This window comes from Lutjanus erythropterus, chromosome 17, assembly GCF_056507025.1.
Source record: "Lutjanus erythropterus isolate fLutEry1 chromosome 17, fLutEry1.hap2, whole genome shotgun sequence".
NCBI lineage: Eukaryota > Metazoa > Chordata > Actinopteri > Lutjaniformes > Lutjanidae > Lutjanus > Lutjanus erythropterus.
The window spans coordinates 25681190-25707324 of NC_139333.1; the positions used below are offsets into that span (position 1 = coordinate 25681190).

The 26135-nt window shown below is 38.5% G+C and overlaps 2 protein-coding genes across 2 annotated transcripts in view; one reads left to right on the plus strand and one right to left on the minus strand.

The window, feature by feature from the left end:
- LOC146312306 (kelch domain-containing protein 1-like) overlaps positions 1 to 26135 on the plus strand; it is a 42972-nt gene that overhangs the window by 865 nt on the left and 15972 nt on the right. Inside the window, exons 2-12 of the mRNA XM_084740723.1 lie at positions 10325 to 10395; positions 10528 to 10645; positions 14109 to 14221; positions 14833 to 14923; positions 15114 to 15212; positions 15341 to 15415; positions 16603 to 16661; positions 16871 to 16983; positions 17673 to 17745; positions 17880 to 17964; positions 18666 to 18745. Of these exons, the coding sequence (XP_084596849.1) occupies positions 10325 to 10395; positions 10528 to 10645; positions 14109 to 14221; positions 14833 to 14923; positions 15114 to 15212; positions 15341 to 15415; positions 16603 to 16661; positions 16871 to 16983; positions 17673 to 17745; positions 17880 to 17964; positions 18666 to 18745 (977 nt within the window). The remainder of the gene's footprint in view (positions 1 to 10324; positions 10396 to 10527; positions 10646 to 14108; positions 14222 to 14832; positions 14924 to 15113; positions 15213 to 15340; positions 15416 to 16602; positions 16662 to 16870; positions 16984 to 17672; positions 17746 to 17879; positions 17965 to 18665; positions 18746 to 26135) is intronic.
- LOC146312307 (uncharacterized) lies at positions 3026 to 7291 on the minus strand. The gene is made up of 10 exons (XM_084740029.1): positions 7204 to 7291; positions 6638 to 6787; positions 6144 to 6370; positions 5904 to 6040; positions 5620 to 5713; positions 4806 to 4917; positions 4255 to 4481; positions 3939 to 4113; positions 3696 to 3826; positions 3026 to 3343 (listed from the first exon to the last, which is right to left on the minus strand). The coding sequence occupies exons 1-10, from the start codon at positions 7289 to 7291 to the stop codon at positions 3026 to 3028; spliced, it is 1659 nt and encodes a 552-aa protein (XP_084596155.1).

The window sequence follows — 26135 nt, forward strand, 5'->3', positions numbered from 1 at the left end:
TGTTTGAAATAAAAAAGACAAGAAATAAAATTCAACAATGTAATTGTATTTTTCTTAAATGCATAACATATGCACTGAGCACTCATAATATACATGTTTGGCCTTTGTAATATGACAGCATTGTATAATACATGCAACAAAAATCTCCATGAATAAGGCTCCACAGGCAGGGTAATCAATATGAGGGGAAAAAAGTCTTTCAGGGTGACACATCCCTATAATTTCATAATAAAACAAACAGAATATTGCAAACAGGTATGCACACTATCACCACACCATCAGTAGCTGCAGATAAGGCTGTAAATTTCTGCAATAGCCATCAGCCCAGCCAAAACATTCACACCCAATTGGTGGGCCATCACAATTTGGACACAATGTGCTCTTTGAAATTGGGTGGATTAGATGTATCAGATAAAAGAGGAGAAAATAAAAATAAATTAGAATTTGAGTTATGGGCAAAGACATTCTGAAATCCACTGTTCATCCCCAGTGCAATAGTTAGCTTAGCGATTCTTTTATCACAGGAAACAGTATGGAACAATAAATGAACTTGAATCATCATTATTGTATGACATCTGCATATCGAATGCTTTGTAACACAAAAGCTCTTTGACATCAACAACATGAGGTCCATCTGCAGTACACACAACTTTAAATGCATAAAAATGCTCATCCATACACACTGTTTGTAGTGCAAATGTAAACAACAGTAACCTCTCATCTTTAAGAACAACATGGTGGATTTTGTGAAAAACTGGCATCTCATTAAGCACTTTCAGACAAACAACTAAACCTGGACGATACATATTTCCATGGTGTTTGGCCCATCTAACATCTAACACCTTAGTGTCAATTGCTACCTGAAGAGCCTCTGCTATCTCACAGCCCCTGTCCATCACATTTAAAGCTACCATTTTACTTGGACCAAGCACCAGTCTGTCGGGCTCAAATATCTGCCAACTATATGCTACTTGACTTTGGTGTTTCTTTGCCAATGTTTTAGTTATATTTTTGAAGCTTTTTAGTTGCTTTTTAAAGAAATTGTGCTTCGCTTCATAGCGCATGCACCAGGTATGCAAAAGTGGTCCAATTTTACGAATACATGTAGGATAATGCACCATAAAATGATGCTTTGGCAGTAGCTTCTTTTTGGGAAACAAATGCTTGAATAACCCATGGTGCTCTGAAATCAAATGTTTCAAATAAATGGTAATGCCAGTTGATAACATAGGAGAAAATACAATATCTGCTATTTGAAGCAACAACAGAAGCAAATACCAGTGTTGATCATCTCGACAAACCAAGTCTCCAAATATAAGTGGTAGATTGCGAAGTAAACACCAAGATTGGATCGCATTTAAACCTAAGTCATTTGAGTCCTCTACTAACTTCAATGCAGGTGGCTTGTTGTTTTGTTCCATGTAGCCATAGTTAAAGTTCTTAATTCTTCTGTCTATTTCCTTTGATGTTGTGTAGTTTTTGATCAAGTGTAGTATTAGCAGCTTCATTTCGTATTGTGCCACGCCCTCCAAGATATCGTGCATAATATCTACAGAGAAGTTTTCACATGTATTGAAGTACTGCAAGGAATTTAGAACACAAGAACGTTTAACACCCATCACATACGGAAGACTAGCAGTTTTCTCCATTATCTGGCAGTGTTCTGCGTGAAGTGCTTGAGTTCGCATCACTATCTTGGGTGAATCTTCTGTGAATTCTGTCTGAAAGTCCTCTTTCTCAGCAAGACAAAAGCGGCAACAATATCTGGCACTGAATGATTCTACGAAACCAAACAAACCATGAAGGCCAAGGTTATCACCAGTAACTTGGACAATAGTTCCATACACATTTTCCTCATACAGTCGGACCGGAATTCCTTTAGTCTCCAGCTCTTTAATGTCTTTCACAATTGGAGCAAGTATTTTAGAAAAGCCATATGTTTTAATGTCTTGTGCATGGAATAAAGCGACCAAATGAATATTAAGCAGCATTGAGTTGTGCTTTGGAGAAATATTACGTAAGGTGAAATAGATTGCTCCTAATTTATGTATTCCCTTTTTACTGCCCAATGGATTTGCGCATTCAAAATCATCATAGAAAAGTTGCAACTGAATTGCATGCTTCTGTTTTGAAAATAAAGGATGACTCTTGAAAAGATCTCCATCACAAAAGTCATTAAGAAGATCTTCTCTTGAACTGGAATGACTCTGCATCATCTCTTTTATCTTCGGGTGTTTGTAAATTAAGTCTAATGTTTTCAAAATTGGGATATAAACAAATTTATCAGTAACAACAGCTGGATCATAAGTTCCAGTAGTCCGATTGCGCCGTGTATCAAATCTTGTACCAAGAACAAATTCAACGGGTTCCACCCTTCCCCACTTCTCTGTGAAATACTGCCTTCTTTTAGTTTCAGAATTTAAGACACCAAAGGGATTTTCAATTTTTTCAAAGCACTGATCAATTTTACACTCAACCTCAGTTTTGATAGGTTCATGTAAAGACAGACACTGCTTCACAGATTCTTTTGCTTGATTTTGGATATCATCAACAATCTCTTCCATTGAAGTAACCAAAGAATTAATGATTGTTTCACCTACACCTGCCACTTTAAGTTCAGCCACTGTTGCAGCACAGCTGTCTACAAGACTCTTATTAAGGAGGACTGGGTCAGAAGGGGCACTGTTTGATGGAAAGTCATCAACAAAACTTCCGGCTAAATCTTCAGTTGTAGAGGGGCCTTCACCAGGATCATCACAAGGTTCATGTGCTTTAAGATGCTTTCGAAACCCAGAAAAAGTACCAAAAAAATGACAACAACCAAGTTGACCACATTTCAGACGAAGTGTCTTTCCTGAACAAAGTCCGTGGATCAACTTTAAGTGCTTAATTAGTGAATTGGCATTTGCCTGAGGGCCTTTGCAAATAAAACAAAACATCTCAATCACAATCAGTGCAGCATCAGAGCCCTCAAAATAGATCTTTGCAGTATAGCATCAAAACCCTCCAAACCAAAGCATCAAAATCAGTGCAGCATCCGAGCTCTCATCTCTTTGACCCTGGGATTCACCTTGGTGGTAGCAGCATCAATCTGGTAAACAGCGGTTTGCAAGAAGTGGTAGACATTGGCCAGATCCCTGTTGTATGAGGTAGCGAAGACAAAATGAGCTTTAAAAAGCTCGTCAAAAGAGGCAAGAGAATCTGGTGACTGACACGGGATAGCATGTTTGTCAATCACAATGAAATATTTGTGTATGGCGCTCCTCCGGGTCCCCACAGCCAGTAGATAGGGTTGACGGCTCTCTGTGATGCTGTCCAGATGCCCCTCAACACTGGTCCCAGTCTGTTACAAGAAAACTTAATTAGTCTTGCTATTAAAATTAATCTGTTGCAGTTAAGGGCCCCATCATCATCACCAGAATCACTTAATGAAACAAAACGCAAGATGAACCATAACATTTTCAGCCTTATATTTTTTATTCTGCTAAATGTAAAAGAAATAAACTTATTCATATCAGCATATCTCAGGCTGATGATAGATCTGTGGGGAGCAAAATCAGATAAATATCACAGGGCCCTCACTGATTACAGATGAGTATGGTCATCGCATGATTTCACAAGAGTATAGTTTTAAGGTTTAATATTATGGCCAGAACAGTGAGCCTTCTTAAACTTCAATTAAACTGTAACATTACCTTGATAAATTTCACAAGGTGGTCAATGGCTTGTCTGGCGGAGAGCTTTCCTGGTCTCTTGTTGCGGCCATGAGGTGATGGTGGCATGAGGTGGATAAGGAGCAAGATGGAGGACATCTCACTGTCCCATCCTGAAAATACAAGAAAATTCAGAAAGACATTTTTACTAAACTGTTTATATTTTTGTTTCAAAACCATTTCCCTCTTATTATTATTATTATTATTTCTTTAATTCAAGTGTACCATCATCCAGTTCTTCTGTTGTGGATTCAGCGTTATGAAGAAGATCTTCAAGGTCGCTTGTCTGGGTGAGGCCACGGCTTTGTTCAAGGACTTTCTGCCTGTAGTGAGTAGGCCACTTCTCCAGGAACTTAGCAGAGATGTCATCACCAAACATCAGACTGAAATCCTGCTCTATCTGCAGACAAGATGGAAAACAGAAAACAACATGGCATACATTGTTAATACATGCACCAGGGATGACCAGGGATGTGATCTGTTTAAGGTCATTTTTCATTTCAGCTCGATTTTAATGCAAGGCAGTTTAAGAGCGACATACCATTCCCGTGATGTCAAGAAATCTCGGAAAGGTGGTGAATACTTCAGAGGACTTCACTGGGTCATGAACCATTGCTTGGCGATAGGTGAAGGTCTGTTTCATCTTCTCCTTGATGATTGCTTCATCAGTTGTATGCTGCATGAGTGCGATGGCCTCATGACACTGGGTTTCCGTGGTTAGCTGGTTTTCCTTACTGACGGGGGTTCTGTCACCAGAATCTGGACCACCTGTAACAGTTACCAGTGAACAGTGACCTGTAACAGTGAAACCACATACCGCAACAAGACAGAACTTGCGACCCCAGGAAATTTTAAAAATTAGTCCAGAGCTCATTAATGAAAATTAAAAAAAAACTGTAAATTCTTCAACAAAAACAGAATATAAAATGTCTGCACGCTGCAGTTGGGAGTACGGATGGTATGAAATTAAATGATCAAAGGTGACCTGATATCTGAGGTAAACATCCACTGTGACTGAAAATGCCCTTTAAAAATGAATTTAACATGTGAATTCTCATTAAAAAAAATCTAACTACACTCAAAATCATGTACCTGTCAGTGGCTGAGGGTTTCTTTTCTTTTGTCCCTCTGAGGCTTCTTTTTGAAGCGTTTTCACTCTCCATGCAAGAAATCCACTCCCATCTACTGGATTGTAATACTGCTCCTAAAAACCAAGAAAGCGTTTTATTTTTCCTCCTTAAAAAACTAACATGTCCTTGTCTGGAGAATTGCTAAAATCAAGGTCAACCAGTCTGAAATGTGCTGTGTTCACCTTGTTGAGGTTAGGAGAAAGGGTCAGCATACAAAAATGTTAAAGGGATAGTTCAGGTCTTTTGACATGAATCTGTATGGCATCCTCATCAGCAGTGTAGCGCATCAACAGTGACTTACCCCCGACTGCATCCGGTGAGCGGAGTTCTGGCCTGGTTTTGGTGTTGACGAAGGTAGTCCGGCTAGTTGCCTGGGGTCACGAAAATAAAGCGTTTTGCTTCTCAAAACAATATGCGTTCAAAAGAGTGATATATTTGCATCACAAAACTGCTGTCCTCAAAAAAGTCAGACCTCAAAATCGCCTGGCGCTATTTTGAACGCATACTGTTTTGAGAGGCAAAACGCTTTATTTTCGTGACCCCAGACAACTAGCCGGACTACCTTCGTCAACACCAAAACCAGGCCAGAACTCCGCTCACAGGACGCAGTCGGTGGTAAGTCACTATTGATGCGCTACACTGCTGATGAGGATGCCATACAGATTCATGTCAAAAGACCTGAACTATCCCTTTAATATTTGGTTGAAATCTCACTCGGTTTTTGGATCAATACTAGAAGTATTGATTAAAAGGTTAGACTTGTTTTATGTACTTACATAGCCCAAAGTGCCCTGGGGATCGGCCAGGTATGGAAACAAGGCAGTGATGCCCTTTGCGTAGTCCTCTTTAACACGCCTTGAAGGACTCGTCCTACAGTGCGCGCACGCGCACACACACACACACACACACACACACACACACACACACACACACACACACACACACACACACACAGAGAGATCCAAACAAAAGTACTGCTATGCCGATGCCTTCTGCATTTGGTCTGTACCAAATAAAATCATAAATGTTTGGGTTGGATGTTAATTACATGACAACATACCCATGTTCACTCGCCATGTGTGCAACCAATATCTTCACCATGTCACGTCTTCTGGAATCTGTTAGGCTTTTTTTCCGAGCATACTCTGTAAGGATCCTCTCTCCACCAGGTTTCTCCCTCAGAATGTTTTCAATGATCTAAGTGTGTGGGGGAAAAAAGAGGGAAGGGACACAGGGATTTGGTGGCCAATTACATTTACAGTGATAAAAATGTTAGCCATGCCCCGTATTTCTCTGCAACTTTACTTGGCCACTCCCCCTCCCCTTTTTTTATCAGAATCACCATCTTGATCACTCCATCTGCAAAGCTTACCTGAGCAAGACGAGTCAGGTCATCTCTGTTTCTTTGGGCAGGACTAGACTGCAAAATGATGGTGTCCTCTGAGTCCCCTTCATTTTCTGCACCAGAGCTGAGAAAGGAGCTGCTGCTGCTGGCAATGGAGTGGCTTGTAGAGGGGCTCACTGAATCTAGCATGTTGACATAACAGGTGTGATTATAATAACATGTCACTAGCAAGAGGGGATAATCTGTGATAAGAGTAATGTAAAGATCACGTTAGATTAGGATGGATCCACACACCAAGCTAGTTATTCCTCAGATGCTTTCTTAAGTGTCAGAAGAGGTAATTATTCAAAATGTCATGCAACATGGGTAAGTCTCTCTTTACTATGTTGCATTACAAGGTTAGCCAGGATTGTATGGATTATAAGACTCCAAGTTAAAAAGTGACTCACCGCCAAAATCTGAGCCCTTGGACAAACACACCTCAAGCACACCCAGGTCTGGTTTTGTTACAAGAAACGCAAATGCATCCTCATCAACTTCAGTGTTTAAATCATCATAGACTTTTAGGTCCAAGGTAGGAATGTCAAATTTCTTGGAAACTGTGAAGACAAAACAATATTGCACAAGACTGATATTCTGTTGTGTAATTAATCTTATTTTTATTAAAAGGTCACATCAGCGTCACTTTAGATCCGAACCACTTAACAAGGATCTTATACTCCAAAAATAGCAGATCTGCAAGCTCATACTGTAGCACGAGTGCCATGCTGAGCTTGTAGATCTGCATTTTATTTTTTTTTTAAATCATGAAGATTTTTCTAACTCAAATAATTCTTTTTCTCAGGGTACACGAAACAACATTTAGAGATTCCAAAATCAAATACATATACTTCTAAGGGTCCTTGACAGTAATAATAATAATAGTAATAATAATAATAATAATAATAATAATAATAATAATAATAAGACAGCACCACTAATTTACACATGAGGTTGTGCAATTTTTTTCACTTACCACACTCCAAAAATGATTTGAAGGTCAGTTGCCCTTCATAACAAATGTATTTCTGGCGGTCTCTGTACTTCACTCTTACAGCCTGCATCCTTTATGGGAAAAAATAAAAAATAAAACAGTTACTAAGATGATATCGAGCACAACAATTCATGCATTGAATGCTACAATTAGCTTAAGTACTACAAAAGCCCCATCTACAGGTAGGCTCCATACCACTCTGCATTTGCACCTAATTAAATGCTGTTTGAAAGCTGGGTAAAATAATTATTTTTCTCGTTGGGTGCTTCAAATGTGTTAACATGCGTTTCAATTCACATAGGCAAGGCAAGGCAATTTTATTTGTATAGCACCATTCATACACAAGGCAATTCAAGGTGCTTTACAAGAACTTAGAAATACAATAAAATAAAACATAAAAATTTCAGATCATTAAAGACAAAGGCTAAAAGAAAGACAATAAATACAAAAATGCATTTACCTACCAAACGTAATGTTGCTGCTGCGCCAGCACACACCACAACACCACATCTCTGAGCTGCTATTGGAAGAATGGTTGGGGAACCATTTTCATTTGAGTTCACCACGTAAACCTCGCATAATTCCATTCCACTCATTGCTACACGGGGAAATACACAACTTATTTGTGTAACGGATGAGTGTTCCTCACAGCCAATGTCTCCATTTGTGTCTTACAACACACACACAAAAAAAACACTTGCTAGCCGAAGAGCAGGTAAAACCGTAACCTTAGGTTAAAGTTACAAGACTCAATTCAGAGTAAAATACACATGCTTGCTAACCAAACAGCAGGTGAAAACGGTCCACAAAACCCCCCCAAAAAACTAGCTAACCAAAGAGCAATTTAAACGGGCGGTGTAAATGCTTCAATTCAGAGTAAAATACACGTGCTTGCTTGCTAACGGTCCATGTGTAGGTTAGCTAGCTAACCGAAAAGCAATTAAAACTGTCGTGTAAATGCCTCAATTCAGAGTAAAATACACGTGCTTGCTAACTGTCCACACAAAAAACCCCACTTAAAAACCTATGAACAAGTCCGGTAAAACGTCATGACTCAACTCAGAGTAAAACACACGTGCTTGCTAACCAAACAGCAGAGAAAACAGTCCACACATACAAGACTGGCCCATAAAAAAATAAATTTAAACACACTTACTAACCGAGAGCACAACTAAAACCTTCTTCGATAAAATGGTCAATAAACAGTAAGCTCAGTAAAAACACGTGGTAAATTAAGCTAACGTGAGTGAGGCTCGGTTTAAATTCACATCTAGCTAACAATTTGTACTGAAGCTAACGTTAGCATCGACATTGGCAGTTATGCAGTGTGTGAGACCCACAAACTCGCCAGCTGCAATGTTACTCACAAGCATTACCTTTCAAGCAAGCCAACAAAAATTCTGCTGACATTTTATCTTAAATAAAACCGTTTAGTAAGCTACTTTGCTGACTTACCTGGCTTACCGCCGTCCACCACTTCACCTCGACCTTCCACTGCAGGGATAACAGATGGCGGCAGAAACGAAACCTAAGAAACATTAGTGGGCGTGTTCTTGATATTACTCCAGTAGGATTTTCTCTATTTTTTTCCTCCTACTCTAGTGGCCACTGGAAATAATTACAATCCAAAATGAATAAAAAATACTCTTTTAGAGGAAAATAATGGTAACTCTGAAAAAATTACTCTCTCATTTTTCCTGTGTATTTTTTTCAAATAAAGACAAATACGACACTTCTGCATTAACTTTTACAGATATTTTGTGTTTTTATGGTCATTTAAAATTACTTATTTGGTTCTTTTGCGGTGTTTTGTAGTGCATCATACTGACAGGTGTTTCTAATTCTTAATCTACTTTTTAATGGTTTTAAATGAGGTGGACAAAACATTGTAATTTAAAAAAAAATCTTCAAATTAAGTTTTTTATTTATTTTTTTTTTAATCCGTGTGAGTTGCAGAGTTTTGGAAATATCAGTAGTAGAGATGTCTGCCTCTCCAGTATAATGGGACCAAATGGCATTCGGTTTGTGTGTCTGTACCCAGAAATCATGACCAGGTTAATCAAGATAATCCAAACACCTTGTTGTGAGCAGCTTCATGTAGGAAGTATTTTACTTCTACTTAGTCACGCCCCTTCCGGTGCGCCCCATGAACCTGTTTAAAGGTGAAATGTTGAATTTGAGACAATCATAGTTATGAGAGATGAATTCACAATAAGATGAAAAGTATAAATTGAGAAAGTTAAAAAGAAATCTGAATCAAATTATTGAGACAATGTGAAATCAAAACTTGTTATGTAGTGTATGGTGAGACACTATATTATGATTCTTTTTGAACTGTGCCATGAATTATTCACATATTGCTTGTCAATTTAAAACATAATTTTATAAGTTAAAGTTGCAGCTTGTCTTAGTTTAATTTTATGCGAAACCGCCTAGTCAACTTAGCTAACAGTAGCTAACAGTTGTTTAATGTCAGTGTTCAGGCACAGTCACAAGCCTCTCCTCCATGAGTAGATGCACACTTCTGTGATACGGTTGGCGAGTGTAGCTCGATAGAAAGAAAATAGTTCTTACACAAAACTGCACACAACATCTCGACAAGCCACACCAAAACAGTCTAGATGGATAAATGTTTTTTTGTTTTTTTTTCATTTTAGCATGAACTTTTCATTTTTAAAAAGCTGGGTTTTATTGCTGCATTGTTTGCCTAATAAACAGGTAACAGATCTGCAGATAGAGACCAATGTTGACATGGAAAATATGCAGGAACGCTCTCGCAATCAACTTGATGACAACTGACAGCCATGTGTGAAACTTTCCCTGGAGGAACATGTTTGAACAAGACAACTTTTTTTTTTTTTAAGCATATCTTGTTGCATCCTCATTGTTGCTGCTGTAGGTAACATATCCACTCACAGTTTGTATAGGATCAGAATGCATCAAATTTCACATACGAACATGAGCCTGTACGGTCAGATTTACATTTTTAACCAAAAAAAAACATCCATCCAGAAACTGCATATGTGTGGCTGTGTTCAGCAGATAAGACTACAAGTACAGTGTGCTTTCAGACTTTATCTTCTGCTGTTTTTTCCCCTCTCAGGTGGTTGCTGGAGAGGACGTCTTGTTGCCCAGCGATGAGATATGGCTCTGTGATTTGGACAGCGGGACATGGTGAGATAGGAAGCAGGCTGATATGAACTGTGTCATCTTGACATTTGAGCTCTGGATGTCAACTCGGACGGCGAGCATGTCTGTCTGATAAAGATAGTCAGTTTGCTGACTGTTTTTCTGTGTGTGTGACAGGGAGCGGAGGGAGATAACCGGAGACAAACCTCCAGACTTATCAGGCTCCTGTGGCGCTCATGTGAACAGCACGCTCTACATCTTTGCAGGATGTGATTCTGTTGGATACACAAACGAGGTGAGTCGCCGCAGACGACCACGAGCCGGTTCTCTTGTTGCCGCAGCCAGTTTGTGCCTCTAATGTGTTGCTGTATCATTTAGAGGTGGGAAACACTTTTAGTGTTTGCTTCCTACATTTTAACACAAATCTGTACTTCCTACTCCTTTAATTCTTCAAAACAGGCTGCATTAAAGGGGAATTGTTTTTTACTTTGCATGGTTGTATAGAAATAATGCATAGAAAAGACGATTCCTTAGTGTATCCATCAGTGCATATCAGACAATTGGACTCGAGTCACAGGGACTCGGACTCGAGTCGACTCGAGTCGCAAATTTGACGACTTGCAACTCGACTCTGACTTGAAGGGTCAGAGACTCGAGACTCGACTCGACTTGAGACAAGATGACTGCCGCCCCAAACCCCGCACCGCAACGGAGAAACGACAAACGAGCCCCTCCCTCATCACTCTTTCACCTGACTGCTGCTCTCTCCTCTCTCTTCCTCCCCGCGCGCGCCCGCTTCACCACGGTGCAACGAGCCCCTCCTTCACCTGACTGCTGCTCTCTCTCTCTCTCTCTCTCTCCCCCCGCGCGCGCCCGCTTCGCCACGGTGCAACGAGCCCCTCCTTCACCTGACTGCTGCTCTCTCCTCTCTCTCCTCTCTCTGCCTCCTCTCTGACAGTCAGTCAGCTGTTCCTGTCAAAAACATGACGTGTCGTGGCTTTTATACCTATGGATGTTAACATTAGAGCTGGACAGTATTACAAGGCTGGTAAACATATAGCTTCGCTGTTTGTTTTTGTTTTCAGTTTTTTTTTTTTTACCCTGCGCTACGTTGACTTTGCTCGTCTCAGCCATAGACTGTAAAGGTCTCAGCTTTATGGTCATCACCTTTTAAAAAAATATTTAATAAATCTCTAAAGCCTCTATTTTCTTCTTCTCTTCTTCTTTTTTATTTTCTTCTTCTGTGCATCAGACTTCTACCGACCGCACATAAAGCATACTGAACAAAAAAAAAGACAACGTCAAAGTTTGATGGCCAAACCATTTGTGTGTGGGTTTTTTTTTTTTTTGGGGGGGGGGGTCTTCACTATATTAAGGACAACTAGGGGGGGGAAGCTATTAGATAACTCAAATATTAGATTTTTTTCCACAAATAGGCCTGTTTTGAAATATTTTAAATAATTACTCCGTAATTTAATGAGGTCCCACCCATAGATAAAGAAATAGAAGTATATAGTTTCTTTATCTATGGTCCTGGCAGCCCCTGCACCCTCCAACCTGGGCCCAGGAATGTAGCCTTTCCCCATCTACCTTGGTCTAAATGATCAAACATGTAATGTAAGAATAGATAAAATTAACAGCTTTATGCTTTAATCCATGCAGACTAGACTGCATGCTCTTTTTGGATGAGGAACTATAGTGAGAGACTTGACCTGACATAATCTGCGACTTGACTTGACTCGACAACCTTGTGACTTGACTCGACTTGACTCGACATAACCTTGTGACTTGACTTGACTTGCCCATGACAAAAAAAACTTGGGACTTGCTTGAGACTTGGACCGAATTATTTGATACTTGCTTGGGACTCTGATTGGAGGGACTTGTGCAATTGTCTGGTGCATATCGCGCACAAAATGATGAAAAAGATGTAGCAAGACGACCATGAAGAAAAGCTGAGGTTCAGTTAGCTTAGCAAAGAACCAGCTGGTAGACGCATCCTCCAGAGGGCTCCTTTTTACTCACGTCAGAATGTAAATTGCTTTTTTTGGCTCAAGGAAAGTTTTACAAATATAAAAACCCTATGGATAAAAAAAATGTAGATCAATAAATTATAAGTCTATGGTTGCAACTTTGGTAACAGGTTAAAAGTCTTTATCGTGCAGAGCGAATATTGTTATGTCCAAGCGGTTGAAAGAGTTGATTGACTTTCAGAAAATCAGGTTTTTAGCTCGGTGATTTAAATGTAGCCATAAAAGATTAAAGGTGAAAAGTGGGACTAGCGCAAGACAGGGAATATTGCCTGTGTCACACTTTTTTTTTTTTTATCAACAGGTATTGTATGAAAACATCCAAAACTTGTTCTAATTTGTTTTTGACGAGAGTCAGATAAACACAACACACTGTCAAACAGAGGTATGGGCACAAAATAAGGTCAGTACCAAAGTAGATGCAATTTACAATATGGATTTGGACTGAAATTAAAGGTGGAATCAGTAGGTTTTTCCAAGCTGTTTGTAAATGATGCACCCCAAGGACAGCTGATTGAGTCTCGTTCACAGGACCTCAAATCCTGATGTTTTGGGTCGGTAAAACGGCCCAAGCACTGCAAAAATAATGAGATACAGGCAGATGGCAGGTTCTCTGTCAATGCAGCCACCAGCACACTCTTCTAGTGGATCATAAGGACTAATATGCAACATTCCTGTGGCTTAAAAATAAAAAATCATCACTTAAGTATTGCAGTTGTCTTTGTTGTCATGCCTCTGCCCCGGCGACAGCAGTGACAGAAGGCATTGTGTTTTTTCGGGTTGTCCGTGGGTACGTCCCATTCCTGTGAACGTGATCTCAAGAACGCATTGAGAGAATTTTCTCAAACTTGTCACGAACCGGTGCCATGGACTGAAGTCAGCCTCTAGTCACAAACTTGATTACTTTAGAACTGACTTGAGAAAATCAAAAAATACTTGCAATTCAACTTGAACTTTTAACACCAGTGACTCGTCACTTTACTTGGACTTGAGCCTTTTGCCTCCGAAAGATTATGAGTCGGCATGAGTCCAGTCACTTCCTGAATCAGCTAACGTTAACAATTCCCAGCAAGTCGACACGTAATTCCCCAATTTGTTTTGAACCAACCTGACAGTTTCCAGTCAAGTTGCAGGAGAGAACCATGAAGAACTAACGTTCTGTTATTATACCAAAGATGGGTGTTTTTTGGTATTAAACCACAAGATGATCAACCAAAAAATAAATGCAGTTTGCAAAATGTACAACTCAAAAATTAAAGATGGAGATGTATTTTAAATTGTAGCTTGTTTGGGACTTTGTCATGTCTTAAGACTTAAGACTTACCTGTGACTTGCAAAACAGTGACTTACTCCCACCTCTGGCACAAGCGGTATCTCAGGAACCAACTTGACTGGTTGGCAAAGGTGATTCTAGGCAAAGTAATTCTCAAGATTAAACAGGTAGTGTCTTGAGCAATATTGTATCTTTTGCAAAAGACCTGAGAGGCATAAACGAGAGAGCTTGACTTACTTAAAACAATTGGTCTTCATAAAACATGTTTAGACAGTAGCTTTAAAGTTGTTGTACCGGGGGTGTGGACTGCAACAATGCCGTTATACCAATCTCATCCCACACACTGGAGATCAGTGGTTCCTAAACGCTGTGCCAAAGCAAACTGGAGTACCCTGAGGCAAATCCAGGAGTGCCATGGGACTATTATTACTCATATTTGATTCTCCTGTTTGTAGCTGTTCAGCGTCGACCTCACAGAGCAGAGCCTCGCATGGAGGAGAGTGACGGACACCAAGGGAACGACACCATCGCCACGAAACAAACACTCCTGCTGGGTGCACAGAGACAGGTCAGTCCTGCTCACAAGCCGACTTAAACATGGGAGGCTTTTCACCCCCAAAGAAGTGCTCATTTTTCATTTTAAAAACACGTTCACAGCTCTGCAGGAGGAATTGGCTCAACTCTACTAACTGGGTTTTGGTTTTCTATTCTCAAAAGTAATGGTACTTGGTACTTTTTTTGGGTATCACCTGTACTGTGCTGTGCTGATACAAAGCGCTGCAATAAAAACATTGCAAACCAATGCTATGTTAGAGAATTGTCACTAGAAATGTCACTTTGGCTGCACATATACTGTCTTTTTAACCACATGTTTGCATGGAAGCAACCAGCTGCGCTGCAAACAGGATTGTTTACATACCTGCCTATGCACTTTGCATGACTGGAAAAGAGGACACATCAGGGGACTGTTTTAGAACATCTGGATTTGCATGATGTGAACAAAGCCATTTCGTTAAAGGTCCAGTGTACATGATTTACAGACAGAATATGGCAGAAATGGAACACAAGTATGTTTTCGTTGGTGCATAATCACCTGAAAATAAGAATTTCATCGAGATTTTTCACAGAAAATACTGTTTCCTGTAGTTTGATGCGTGAAAACTTTTTTTCTTGCTGCAGATTAATCTACTTTGGTGGATATGGGTGTAAGACCATCGGGGAGGTACAAAACACATCATCAACCAGCTTCATCGTGGAAGAGATGTCCTGGGTAAATCATAATGCATCACAACAGCATATCTAATGAGAGAAAATGCATTTAATTCTTTCCTCATGGTGGCTAAACTGACCAGTAACGTGAACAAAACATGAGGTGGTTCCTTGGTTTTGTGGGTTTTTGGTGATAATCATCTGTTAAACTTGACTGATTCTCATGATAATTTTCCAATCTCGTCTTTCAGACAACAATTGGAAACGCGTTATTTAGGTGCTGGGGCTGGAACAATGAAGTCAATGTTTTTAACACACATACTGCTACATGGAGCATGCCAGAAACTCAGGTGAGTAGAACAGGATTCATGTTGACTGAGAGGACATGGTATTATTTATAGCCCTTTCTTTGTACATTTACTTTTGAGATAATAAAAAATACGACTGTTTTAGACTGTTTGTTTGTTTTTATGTCCAGGGTCCTGTTCCTGCGCCCAGAGGCAGCCATGCTAGTGCTCTTCTGGGGAACAAAGGTTACATCTCAGGTGGTGTGGTGAGTTGGCCTGACATTGCTGAGCAGCTTTTATATGCTATAAATATAAACAGCATATGGCCAAAAATATGTAGACACCCCTGTCCACATTGTGCATTTGTGATCTGACGCCATTTGGTTTTGTTCTCTCAGTCCCAGTAAAGCAAAATCTTAATGATGCAGCCTACCAAGATATTTCAGACAATAACATGCTTCCAATTTTGTGGCAACAGTTTGTGGAAGGTCCTTTCCTGTTTCAACATCCCTTTCCTGTTGTGACGTGACAATTCCCGCGTGCACAAAGTCAGATATATAAAGAAATTTAATTTAGTTTTGTGTGGGAGACTGGTTTGCAGAGAGCCTTGACCTCAACCCAGTCCAGCATCTTTGGGCTGAACTAGAATGTGGAGGAGGGAGAGAGCGCCAGGTGTTGGCACACAACCTCACCAAGGCTCCTGTGGCTGCATGGGAGCAAATCCCAGCAGCCAGGTTTTAAAATATCTTGCAAAGTCTGAAACGAGGGATGAGCAGATCGATTCTCACAAGCTACTCAAAAATGATCAGTATACGTAAAGCAATAACAAAACTTTGTATCGTATTGCATTGCACTGAGTGTGCAGCCGCACAGTCACACACGTGCATCAAACTTTTAAGAGAGTGACAGCAAGGGAATGCAACATGTGGTGCAACTTTTCACCTGTATATTAAAAATACAGCAAGATGCACCATTGGTGCCACACAGCAGCAACACAAGTTAAAATATTTAAAGACAACACACACTGAAAGTTTTAAGGAGGTTGAAGATAATGCTTTGTTTTCATTTTGTCATGGTATTTCTGTGATATTTTCTTTTTATTCACTTGTACTCATATTTGCTGTTGTAGTTTGTTATTGATGGCTGGTATGTGTCATGTAGTTGTTCCTCTTTTCTTTTCCCTCTAAAACCCTCCATTATTTTTGAAAAATGTGTGATAATTTTTGAAATTGGTATGTCAAAGTATTAGATCGGATTTAAAAAGTTTGGCAGCGCCCAGCCCTACTTGAAACTAGAATGTAGGCTGTTAGAAATGGTCAGCGATCACTCGTGGGTGAAATGTATGGATGTCTTCATGTTTTTGTCCATAAAGTATGTATTGTACTGATTAACACATTAGACAAATTGCTTGTATGAAGACTGACTTAATTTCAAAATGCTCGTATGTTTGCAGGAAACTGCAGAGTTGGACATGTTCTGTTTGGACCTGGAGACCTGGACCTGGACTAAATTGTAAGACCTCTTTCACACGTGCAACAGTTGCTGTAACTTTTATTATAGGATAGATTTCTACAGCTTTTTATTCCAAGGATTTACTGACCTGTGTGTGTGTGTGTGTGTGTGTGTGTGTGTGTGTGTGTGTGTGTGTGTGTGTGTGTGTGTGTGTGTGTGTGTGTGTGTGTGTGTGTGTGTGTGTGTGTGTGTGTGTGTCTTTCCAACAGCAACATCTCCCAGTCGTGTACACCTCTGGGGCGTTCGATGTTCACCATGACGCCCATATCGGATCACGGTCTCTTCATATATGGAGGCCTGGGCACAGACGGAAACACTCTCAGTAAGTCTGAACCACAGAATAACTATGCATCGTTAATGCTTCTACATTTAACTTTGTGTACTTTAAATACTCATGTTGCATGTCCTCTGCTGCATGGGTAAGAGTCTGCCTCACGGATTGATCATGAGAGAACAGATCCCTGGGGACAAAAAGACCACAAAGGTGGAGCGTGCGGGTCGACTTCTACGAGTTCTCTCTCTCTTTGTGGAAATTCTGTCTCTCTTTGCAATCATTTCATGTCCCTTTATGGTCGTTTTGCGTCTCTTTGTGGTCAATGTGCATCTCTTTGTGGTCATTTTGCATGTTTTTGTGCTCCCTCTGTGTCTCTTTGTAGTCCTCTTGCCTCACTCTTTGTGGCTGTTTTGTCTCTTTGTCGTCTCATTGTTGTTTTGTTATTTGTGTCTCTGTAGTTGCTTGATTGAGAGCAGAGACTTTGGCCCATTAAATAATTCATCCATGCTCTGTTGTTAATGCTGAAACCATCAGGAAAATATTTTATCTGTATATTATAATCCTCTTAATCTGTTATAATCTGCCTTGAACAAGTTTGCCCAAGAGTGAAGGACTTTTCTTTTTTTTCATATTGCAACTCTACAAACAAAGGACACCATCACTGCTCAGGTGCTTCATGAAAGTTGAGGCTTCCTGTGTTTTTAATCTGTATTTCATCATTAACCTCTTCCTGATAGATGATGCCTGGCAGTTTAACACACAAAAGAAAGAGTGGACCAAGGTGACGCATCCACACCAGGACAAGCCCAGGTAGTTTATTTCAAGTTTATGAAAGTCTTGTGTGCGTCTCTTCACATAGTAGAAAGGTAAAATGATGCACACACTAAGGTAAACTGTGTGTAATTTCTTTTTTTTAATTCACCCGTGTGTTTGTCTTCCCTTAGGGTGTGTCACACGGCGTGCCTCGGAAGTGACGACGACGTGGTCGTGTTCGGAGGAAGCAGCAACATGCGCATCCTGATGGACTCGGTATGTGATGGGAAAACTTTTAAATTATTTTCTGAAGAATTTAGCAGATAATTTTTCCTAACTGCACTCTTGATAGTTACTGTTATTCACACACTTTATTTTTAGCCCCACAACAAAGTCTTGGTGACTAAAATGTAATATCTTTTCCTCTTCGGATTGTGCAGACGTCAGCAAAACATTGCAGCATTACTCCTTTAAGCCCCTCATTCCTTCTGTATTATTGTTTCAACTTATGCAATTCGTCGTGTGAGCCAGTTATACCTCAGCGATTAGAAGTGTTGCATAAAGAAAGCTTAAGTGCCTTAAGGCTGGTGTAGGCAGTTTATTTTTGGTGTCATTGGGCAAAAATTTCCATAATAACCTTTAAGCATAATTTAATTCAAGTAGTCTGTAAGAAAACCAGAGTTCTGCTCCCCGTCCTGGCTCTGTTTTCAGGCTTTAGAAGATCTCACCTGTGACTGAAGACTTTGGCCAATCACAGGTAGCTGATTGGTGAATCTCATTTCCAAAACATCAGGATTTAATAACCTGGGAAGACTCAACAATCGGCTGTTTTAGTAAACAACTCGTACAGATTCATCCTCTGGGGATAACAAATGTCTGAACATTAATTATCTTATTTAATTTTGTGCCCTCCTACTCATAATTTGTAAATAAAAAAATGCCAGTATTTGACCCGTTGTCGTCCATCCTCTCGTCAGGTGGCCGTCCTGAGGGCTCCATCACAACATCACTGCAGAGACGTGTTCATGTTTCAGACTCAGCCGTACTCCCTCTTCAGGTACGTCAACCCTCCACATTTTCATGTCTGAATAACACCATTTGCCCAGAATGTCGGCTCCCAATTCACATTTTGTCGTGTGTTTTTTTTTTTGTTTTTTTTTAACCTTCCTTGGACAGTGTGGTTTTTGACCTTCCTGTTGGTTCAGTGGTGGTTGGTCACATGCGTTTGTTAGCACTGTGCATTGTGTGCAACGGCAGCATGTGAGTGCATGTTTGCACGTCGTCTCCATTCACACATGATTAAGCAGTTTTAACTAAGTCCACAGAGACCCTTTAAACGCTCAGAGCTATTTATACTCTCACTCCGTTGGACCCGTCTCCCAGTTCACAAACGACAACGGACGTGCTGTTATTCTAATGAGCTTTACATTGTAACTGTGTGCATGCAGGCAGTGGCATGTTTTATATGAAACGGATTAAAATTACTCACTTTGGATTAAAATCTTTATTTGACCCGCAATGATATAAAAGTTAATTTTCTGACCAACCACTGAAGCTTTTTGTTTTTTGATCAGATGCACACTATCAGGAGAGGTTGCTTTCTTTTAGTTCAGATTTTATAGCTGTTTATGTTTGCAGTTTGCTCTCTTTAAGGCACCAGAATCTGTCATTTCAAAGAAAATAATTGCTCCTACAAAGGTAGAAGCATGGAAATGATTTTCCACATAAACAAAAGAAGCAAGTTTGAATTTGAGTCTGTTCTTAGGAAGTGCTTTGAGCCAAATGCTAACATCAGCATGCTAACATGCTCATAATGACAATATTAAAATGTTGACGCTTAGCAGGTTTAATGGTCAAAATCTTAGTTTAGAGGTAGGCCTCCAGCTTGCCGTGTTTCCACTGCAAAAACTTTCCCCAGGGACTAGGAACCTTTTTAGGAACACAGTGTGTTTCCATTACAGGGACCAGGGTCTGGTGACGGTTTTCTAACCCCCATAAAAATCACTGCTTGGGGGAAGTATTTTCCAAAAGTACTGGAACTTTGGGGGTGGGACTAGCAGCGCTGAACATCTCTGATTGGTCAAGTATTCCCAGCATTTTATCTGAGCAACCATTTTCATGCCTCAACAGCCACATCTGTCCATGCCATCCCGTCTTGTGAATCCCAAAAACACCTCTAAGCAGTTTGTTCAAATTTGACACAAAGGTCCGCTTAGATTCAAGGATGATAAGAATTCAGAGGTCAAGGTTACTGTGACCTCTTTGTGGCCATGATTCAAAAAATTAATCTGCTTATTATGATAAAAATTCACACACATTTAATAGGATAAAATGATGAGGTGATGACATTAATACGTGAAGACGGCATGATATTATTCACTGGAATCACATGTCAATATAGTGAAACTTAATGCCTTTTATTTCCTTCAAAATATTCAGTACACGTTTTATAATGACTCTGGGAAAAATATGCACGTAAACTTGCAGCTACAACCACAAGATGGTAATTCTTGTTAAAATTCTGCAGCCACAGGCCAGTTTGATTTTTACTCACTGCGCTTTGCTTCCTTCTGTAATTCCATGTTGATGAGTCAAACAACACAGGGACCGACAGCGAGTTCCAGGCCTTAATGAACATTTCTACTAAATTCATGTGTTGATTTCTGACGAAATTCAGAAATCCTGTTGTTGTTGTATAGTCATGCGCAAAACTGACGGCATCAGCATGAATGTATGTATGTGGAAACATGTATGTATGTATGTATGTATGTGGAAACATGAATGAATGTATGTATGTGGAAAAATGAATGAATGTATGTATGTGGAAACAAGACTGAATGTATGTATGTGGAAACGTGAATGTATGTATGTATATGTGGAAACGTGAATGTATGTGGAAACGTGAATGTATGTGGAAACGTGTGTGTATGTATGTGGAAACGTGAGTGTATGTATGTGGAAACCTGTGTGTGTATGTATGTAGAAACCTGTATGTATGTGGAAACCTGTATGTATATGGAAACCTGTATATATGTATGTATGTATGTATGTATGTATATGGAAACCTGTATATATGTATGTATGTATGTATGTGGAAACCTGTATATATGTATGTATGTATGTATGTGGAAACCTGTATGTATGTATGTATGTATGTGGAAACCTGTATGTATGTATGTATGTGCAAACCTGTATGTATGTATGTATGTGGAAACATGTATGTATGTATGTGGAAACCTGTATATATGTATGTATGTGGAAACCTGTGTATGTGTGTATGTATGTATGTGGAAAACTGTGTGTATGTGTGTATGTATGTGGAAACCTGTGTGTATGTATGTGGAAACCTGTGTGTGTGTGTGTGTGTGTGTGTGTGTATGTATGTATGTATGTTGTGGAAACCTGTGTGTATGTATGTATGTGTGTGGAAACGTGTGTGTGTGTGTGTGTATGTATGTGTGTGGAAACGTGTGTGTGTGTGTGTGTGTGTGTGTATGTATGTGTGTGGAAACGTGTGTGTGTGTGTATGTATGTGTGTGGAAACGTGTGTGTGTGTGTGTGTGTATGTATGTGTGTGGAAACGTGTGTGTGTGTGTGTGTATGTATGTGTGTGGAAACGTGTGTGTGTGTGTGTGTGTGTATGTATGTGTGTGGAAACGTGTGTGTGTGTGTGTGTGTATGTATGTGTGTGGAAACGTGTGTGTGTGTGTGTGTGTGTGTATGTATGTGTGTGGAAACGTGTGTGTGTGTGTGTGTATGTATGTGTGTGGAAACGTGTGTATGTGTGTGTGTATGTATGTGGAAACCTGTGTGTGTGTATGTATGTGTGTATGTATGTATGTGGAAACCTGTGTGTGTGTATGTATGTGTGTATGTATGTATGTGGAAACCTGTGTGTGTGTATGTATGTGTGTATGTATGTATGTGGAAACCTGTGTGTGTATGTGTGTATGTGTGTATGTATGTATGTGGAAACCTGTGTGTGTATGTATGTGTGTGGAAACCTGTGTGTATGTATATATGTGTGTGTGTGTGTGTGTGGTAACCTGTGTGTGTGGTAACCTGTGTGTGTGGTAACCTGTGTGTGTGAAAACCTGTATGTATGTGTGTGAAAACCTGTATGTATGTATGTGTGTGAAAACCTGTATGTATGTGTGTGAAAACCTGTATGTATGTATATGTGTGAAAACCTGTATGTATGTGTGTGAAAACCTGTATGTATGTGTGTGAAAACCTGTATGTATGTATGTATGTATGTATGTGTGTGAAAACCTGTATGTGTGTGAAAACCTGTATGTATGTATGTATGTATGTGTGTGAAAACCTGTATGTATGTATGTATGTATGTATGTATGTATGTATGTATGTGTGTGAAAACCTGTATGTATGTATGTATGTGTGTGAAAACCTGTATGTAAGTATGTATGTATGTATGTGTGTGAAAACCTGTATGTAAGTATGTATGTATGTATGTGTGTGAAAACCTGTATGTATGTATGTATGTATGTGTGTGAAAACCTGTATGTATGTATGTATGTATGTGTGTGAAAACCTGTATGTATGTGTGTGAAAACCTGTATGTATGTATGTATGTATGTATGTATGTGTGTGAAAACCTGTATGTATGTATGTATGTATGTATGTATGTGTGTGTGTGAAAACCTGTATGTATGTATGTATGTATGTATGTGTGTGAAAACCTGTATGTATGTATGTATGTATGTATGTATGTGTGTGAAAACCTGTATGTATGTATGTATGTATGTATGTATGTGTGTGAAAACCTGTATGTATGTATGTATGTATGTATGTATGTATGTGTGTGTGTGAAAACCTGTATGTATGTGTGTGAAAACATGTATGTATGTATGTATGTATGTATGTATGTGTGTGTGTATGTGTGTGTGTATGTGTGTATGTGTGTGTGTGTGTGTGTGTGTGTGTGTGAAAACATGTATGTATGTGTGTGTGTGTGAAAACATGTATGTATGTGTGTGTGAAAACATGTATGTATGTGTGTGTGTGTGAAAACATGTATGTATGTGTGTGTGTGTGAAAACATGTATGTATGTATGTGTGTGTGTGTGAAAACATGTATGTATGTATGTATGTGTGTGTGTGTGAAAACATGTATGTATGTATGTATGTATGTGTGTGTGTGTGAAAACATGTATGTATGTATGTATGTATGTATGTATGTATGTATGTATGTATGTATGTGTGTGTGTGTGTGTGTGTGAAAACATGTATGTATGTATGTGTGTGTGTGTGAAAACATGTATGTATGTGTGTGTGAAAACATGTATGTATGTGTGTGTGTGTGAAAACATGTATGTATGTGTGTGTGAAAACATGTATGTATGTATGTATGTGTGTGTGTGAAAACATGTATGTATGTATGTATGTGTGTGTGAAAACATGTATGTATGTATGTATGTGTGTGTGTGTGAAAACATGTATGTATGTATGTATGTGTGTATGTGTGAAAACATGTATGTATGTATGTATGTATGTGTGTATGTGTGAAAACATGTATGTATGTATGTATGTATGTGTGTGTGAAAACATGTATGTATGTATGTGTGTGTGAAAACATGTATGTATGTATGTATGTATGTGTGTGTGAAAACATGTATGTATGTATGTATGTATGTATGTATGTGTGTGTGTGTGTGTGAAAACATGTATGTATGTATGTATGTGTGTGTGAAAACATGTATGTATGTATGTATGTGTGTGTGAAAACATGTATGTATGTATGTATGTATGTATGTGTGTGTGAAAACATGTATGTATGTATGTATGTATGTGTGTGTGAAAACATGTATGTATGTATGTATGTATGTATGTGTGTGTGAAAACATGTATGTATGTATGTGTGTGTGAAAACATGTATGTATGTGTGTGTGAAAACATGTATGTATGTGTGTGTGAAAACATGTATGTATGTATGTATGTATGTGTGTGTTAAAACATGTATGTATGTATGTATGTATGTGTGTGTGAAAACATGTATGTATGTATGTGTGTGTGAAAACATGTATGTATCTATGTATGTATGTGTGTGTGAAAACATGTATGTATCTATGTATGTATGTATGTATGTGTGTGAAAACATGTATGTATGTATGTATGTGTGTGTGAAAACATGTATGTATGTATGTATGTATGTGTGTGAAAACGTGTATGTATGTATGTATGTATGTGTGTGAAAACATGTATGTATGTATGTATGTATGTGTGTGAAAACATGTATGTATGTATGTATGTATGTGTGTGAAAACATGTATGTATGTGTGTGAAAACATGTATGTATGTATGTATGTATGTGTGTGAAAACATGTATGTATGTATGTATGTATGTGTGTGAAAACATGTATGTATGTATGTATGTATGTATGTATGTGTGTGAAAACATGTATGTATGTATGTATGTATGTATGTGTGTGAAAACATGTATGTATGTATGTATGTATGTATGTGTGTGAAAACATGTATGTATGTATGTATGTATGTATGTGTGTGAAAACATGTATGTATGTATGTATGTGTGTGAAAACATGTATGTATGTATGTATGTGTGTGAAAACATGTATGTATGTATGTATGTATGTATGTGTGTGAAAACATGTATGTATGTATGTATGTATGTATGTGTGTGAAAACATGTATGTATGTATGTGTGTGAAAACATGTATGTATGTATGTATGTATGTATGTGTGTGAAAACATGTATGTATGTATGTATGTATGTGTGTGAAAACATGTATGTATGTATGTATGTATGTATGTATGTGTGTGAAAACGTATGTATGTATGTATGAATGTGTGTGAAAACATGTATGTATGTATGTATGTGTGTGAAAACATGTATGTATGTATGTATGTATGTATGTATGTATGTATGTGTGTGAAAACATGTATGTATGTATGTATGTATGTATGTATGTGTGTGAAAACATGTATGTATGTATGTATGTGTGTGAAAACATGTATGTATGTATGTATGTATGTGTGTGAAAACATGTATGTATGTATGTATGTATGTGTGTGAAAACATGTATGTATGTATGTATGTGTGTGTGAAAACATGTATGTATGTATGTATGTGTGTGAAAACATGTATGTATGTATGTATGTGTGTGAAAACATGTATGTATGTATGTATGTATGTATGTATGTGTGTGTGTGAAAACATGTATGTATGTATGTGTGTGTGTGAAAGTATGTATGTATGTGTGTGTGTGAAAACATGTATGTATGTATGTATGTATGTGTGTGAAAACATGTATGTATGTATGTATGTATGTGTGTGAAAACATGTATGTATGTATGTATGTATGTGTGTGTGTGAAAACATGTATGTATGTATGTGTGTGAAAACATGTATGTATGTATGTGTGTGAAAACATGTATGTATGTATGTATGTGTGTGAAAACATGAATGTATGTATGTATGTGTGTGAAAACATGTATGTATGTATGTGTGTGAAAACATGTATGTATGTATGTATGTATGTGTGTGAAAACATGTATGTATGTATGTATGTATGTGTGTGAAAACATGTATGTATGTATGTATGTGTGTGAAAACATGTATGTATGTATGTATGTGTGTGAAAACATGTATGTATGTATGTATGTATGTATGTATGTATGTATGTGTGTGAAAACATGTATGTATGTATGTATGTATGTATGTGTGTGAAAACATGTATGTATGTATGTATGTATGTGTGTGAAAACATGTATGTATGTATGTGTGTGAAAACATGTATGTATGTATGTATGTATGTATGTATGTGTGTGAAAACATGTATGTATGTATGTATGTGTGTGAAAACATGTATGTATGTATGTATGTATGTGTGTGAAAACATGTATGTATGTATGTATGTGTGTGAAAACATGTATGTATGTATGTATGTATGTATGTGTGTGAAAACATGTATGTATGTATGTATGTATGTATGTGTGTGAAAACATGTATGTATGTATGTATGTATGTATGTGTGTGAAAACATGTATGTATGTATGTGTGTGAAAACATGTATGTATGTATGTATGTGTGTGAAAACATGTATGTATGTATGTATGTGTGTGAAAACATGTATGTATGTATGTATGTATGTATGTATGTGTGTGAAAACATGTATGTATGTATGTATGTATGTATGTATGTATGTGTGTGAAAACATGTATGTATGTATGTATGTGTGTGAAAACATGTATGTATGTATGTATGTATGTGTGTGAAAACATGTATGTATGTATGTATGTATGTGTGAAAACATGTATGTATGTATGTATGTGTGTGAAAACATGTATGTATGTATGTATGTGTGTGAAAACCTGTATGTATGTATGTATGTATGTATGCATGTGTGTGAAAACCTGTATGTATGTATGTATGTATGCATGTGTGTGAAAACCTGTATGTATGTATG

What these genes read in the sequence shown, in the direction of transcription:
- LOC146312307 (XM_084740029.1), bottom strand. Translation starts at nt 7,291, where the DNA reads ATGCAGGCTGTAAGAGTGAAGTACAGAGACCGCCAGAAATACATTTGT. An exon ending in AGGGGGAGTGGCCAAGTAAA is followed by an intron (nt 6,041 to 6,143) that starts GTTGCAGAGAAA and finishes CCACACACTTAG; the next exon opens with ATCATTGAAAACATTCTGAG. An exon ending in TTCTTGACATCACGGGAATG is followed by an intron (nt 4,114 to 4,254) that starts GTATGTCGCTCT and finishes TCTTGTCTGCAG; the next exon opens with ATAGAGCAGGATTTCAGTCT.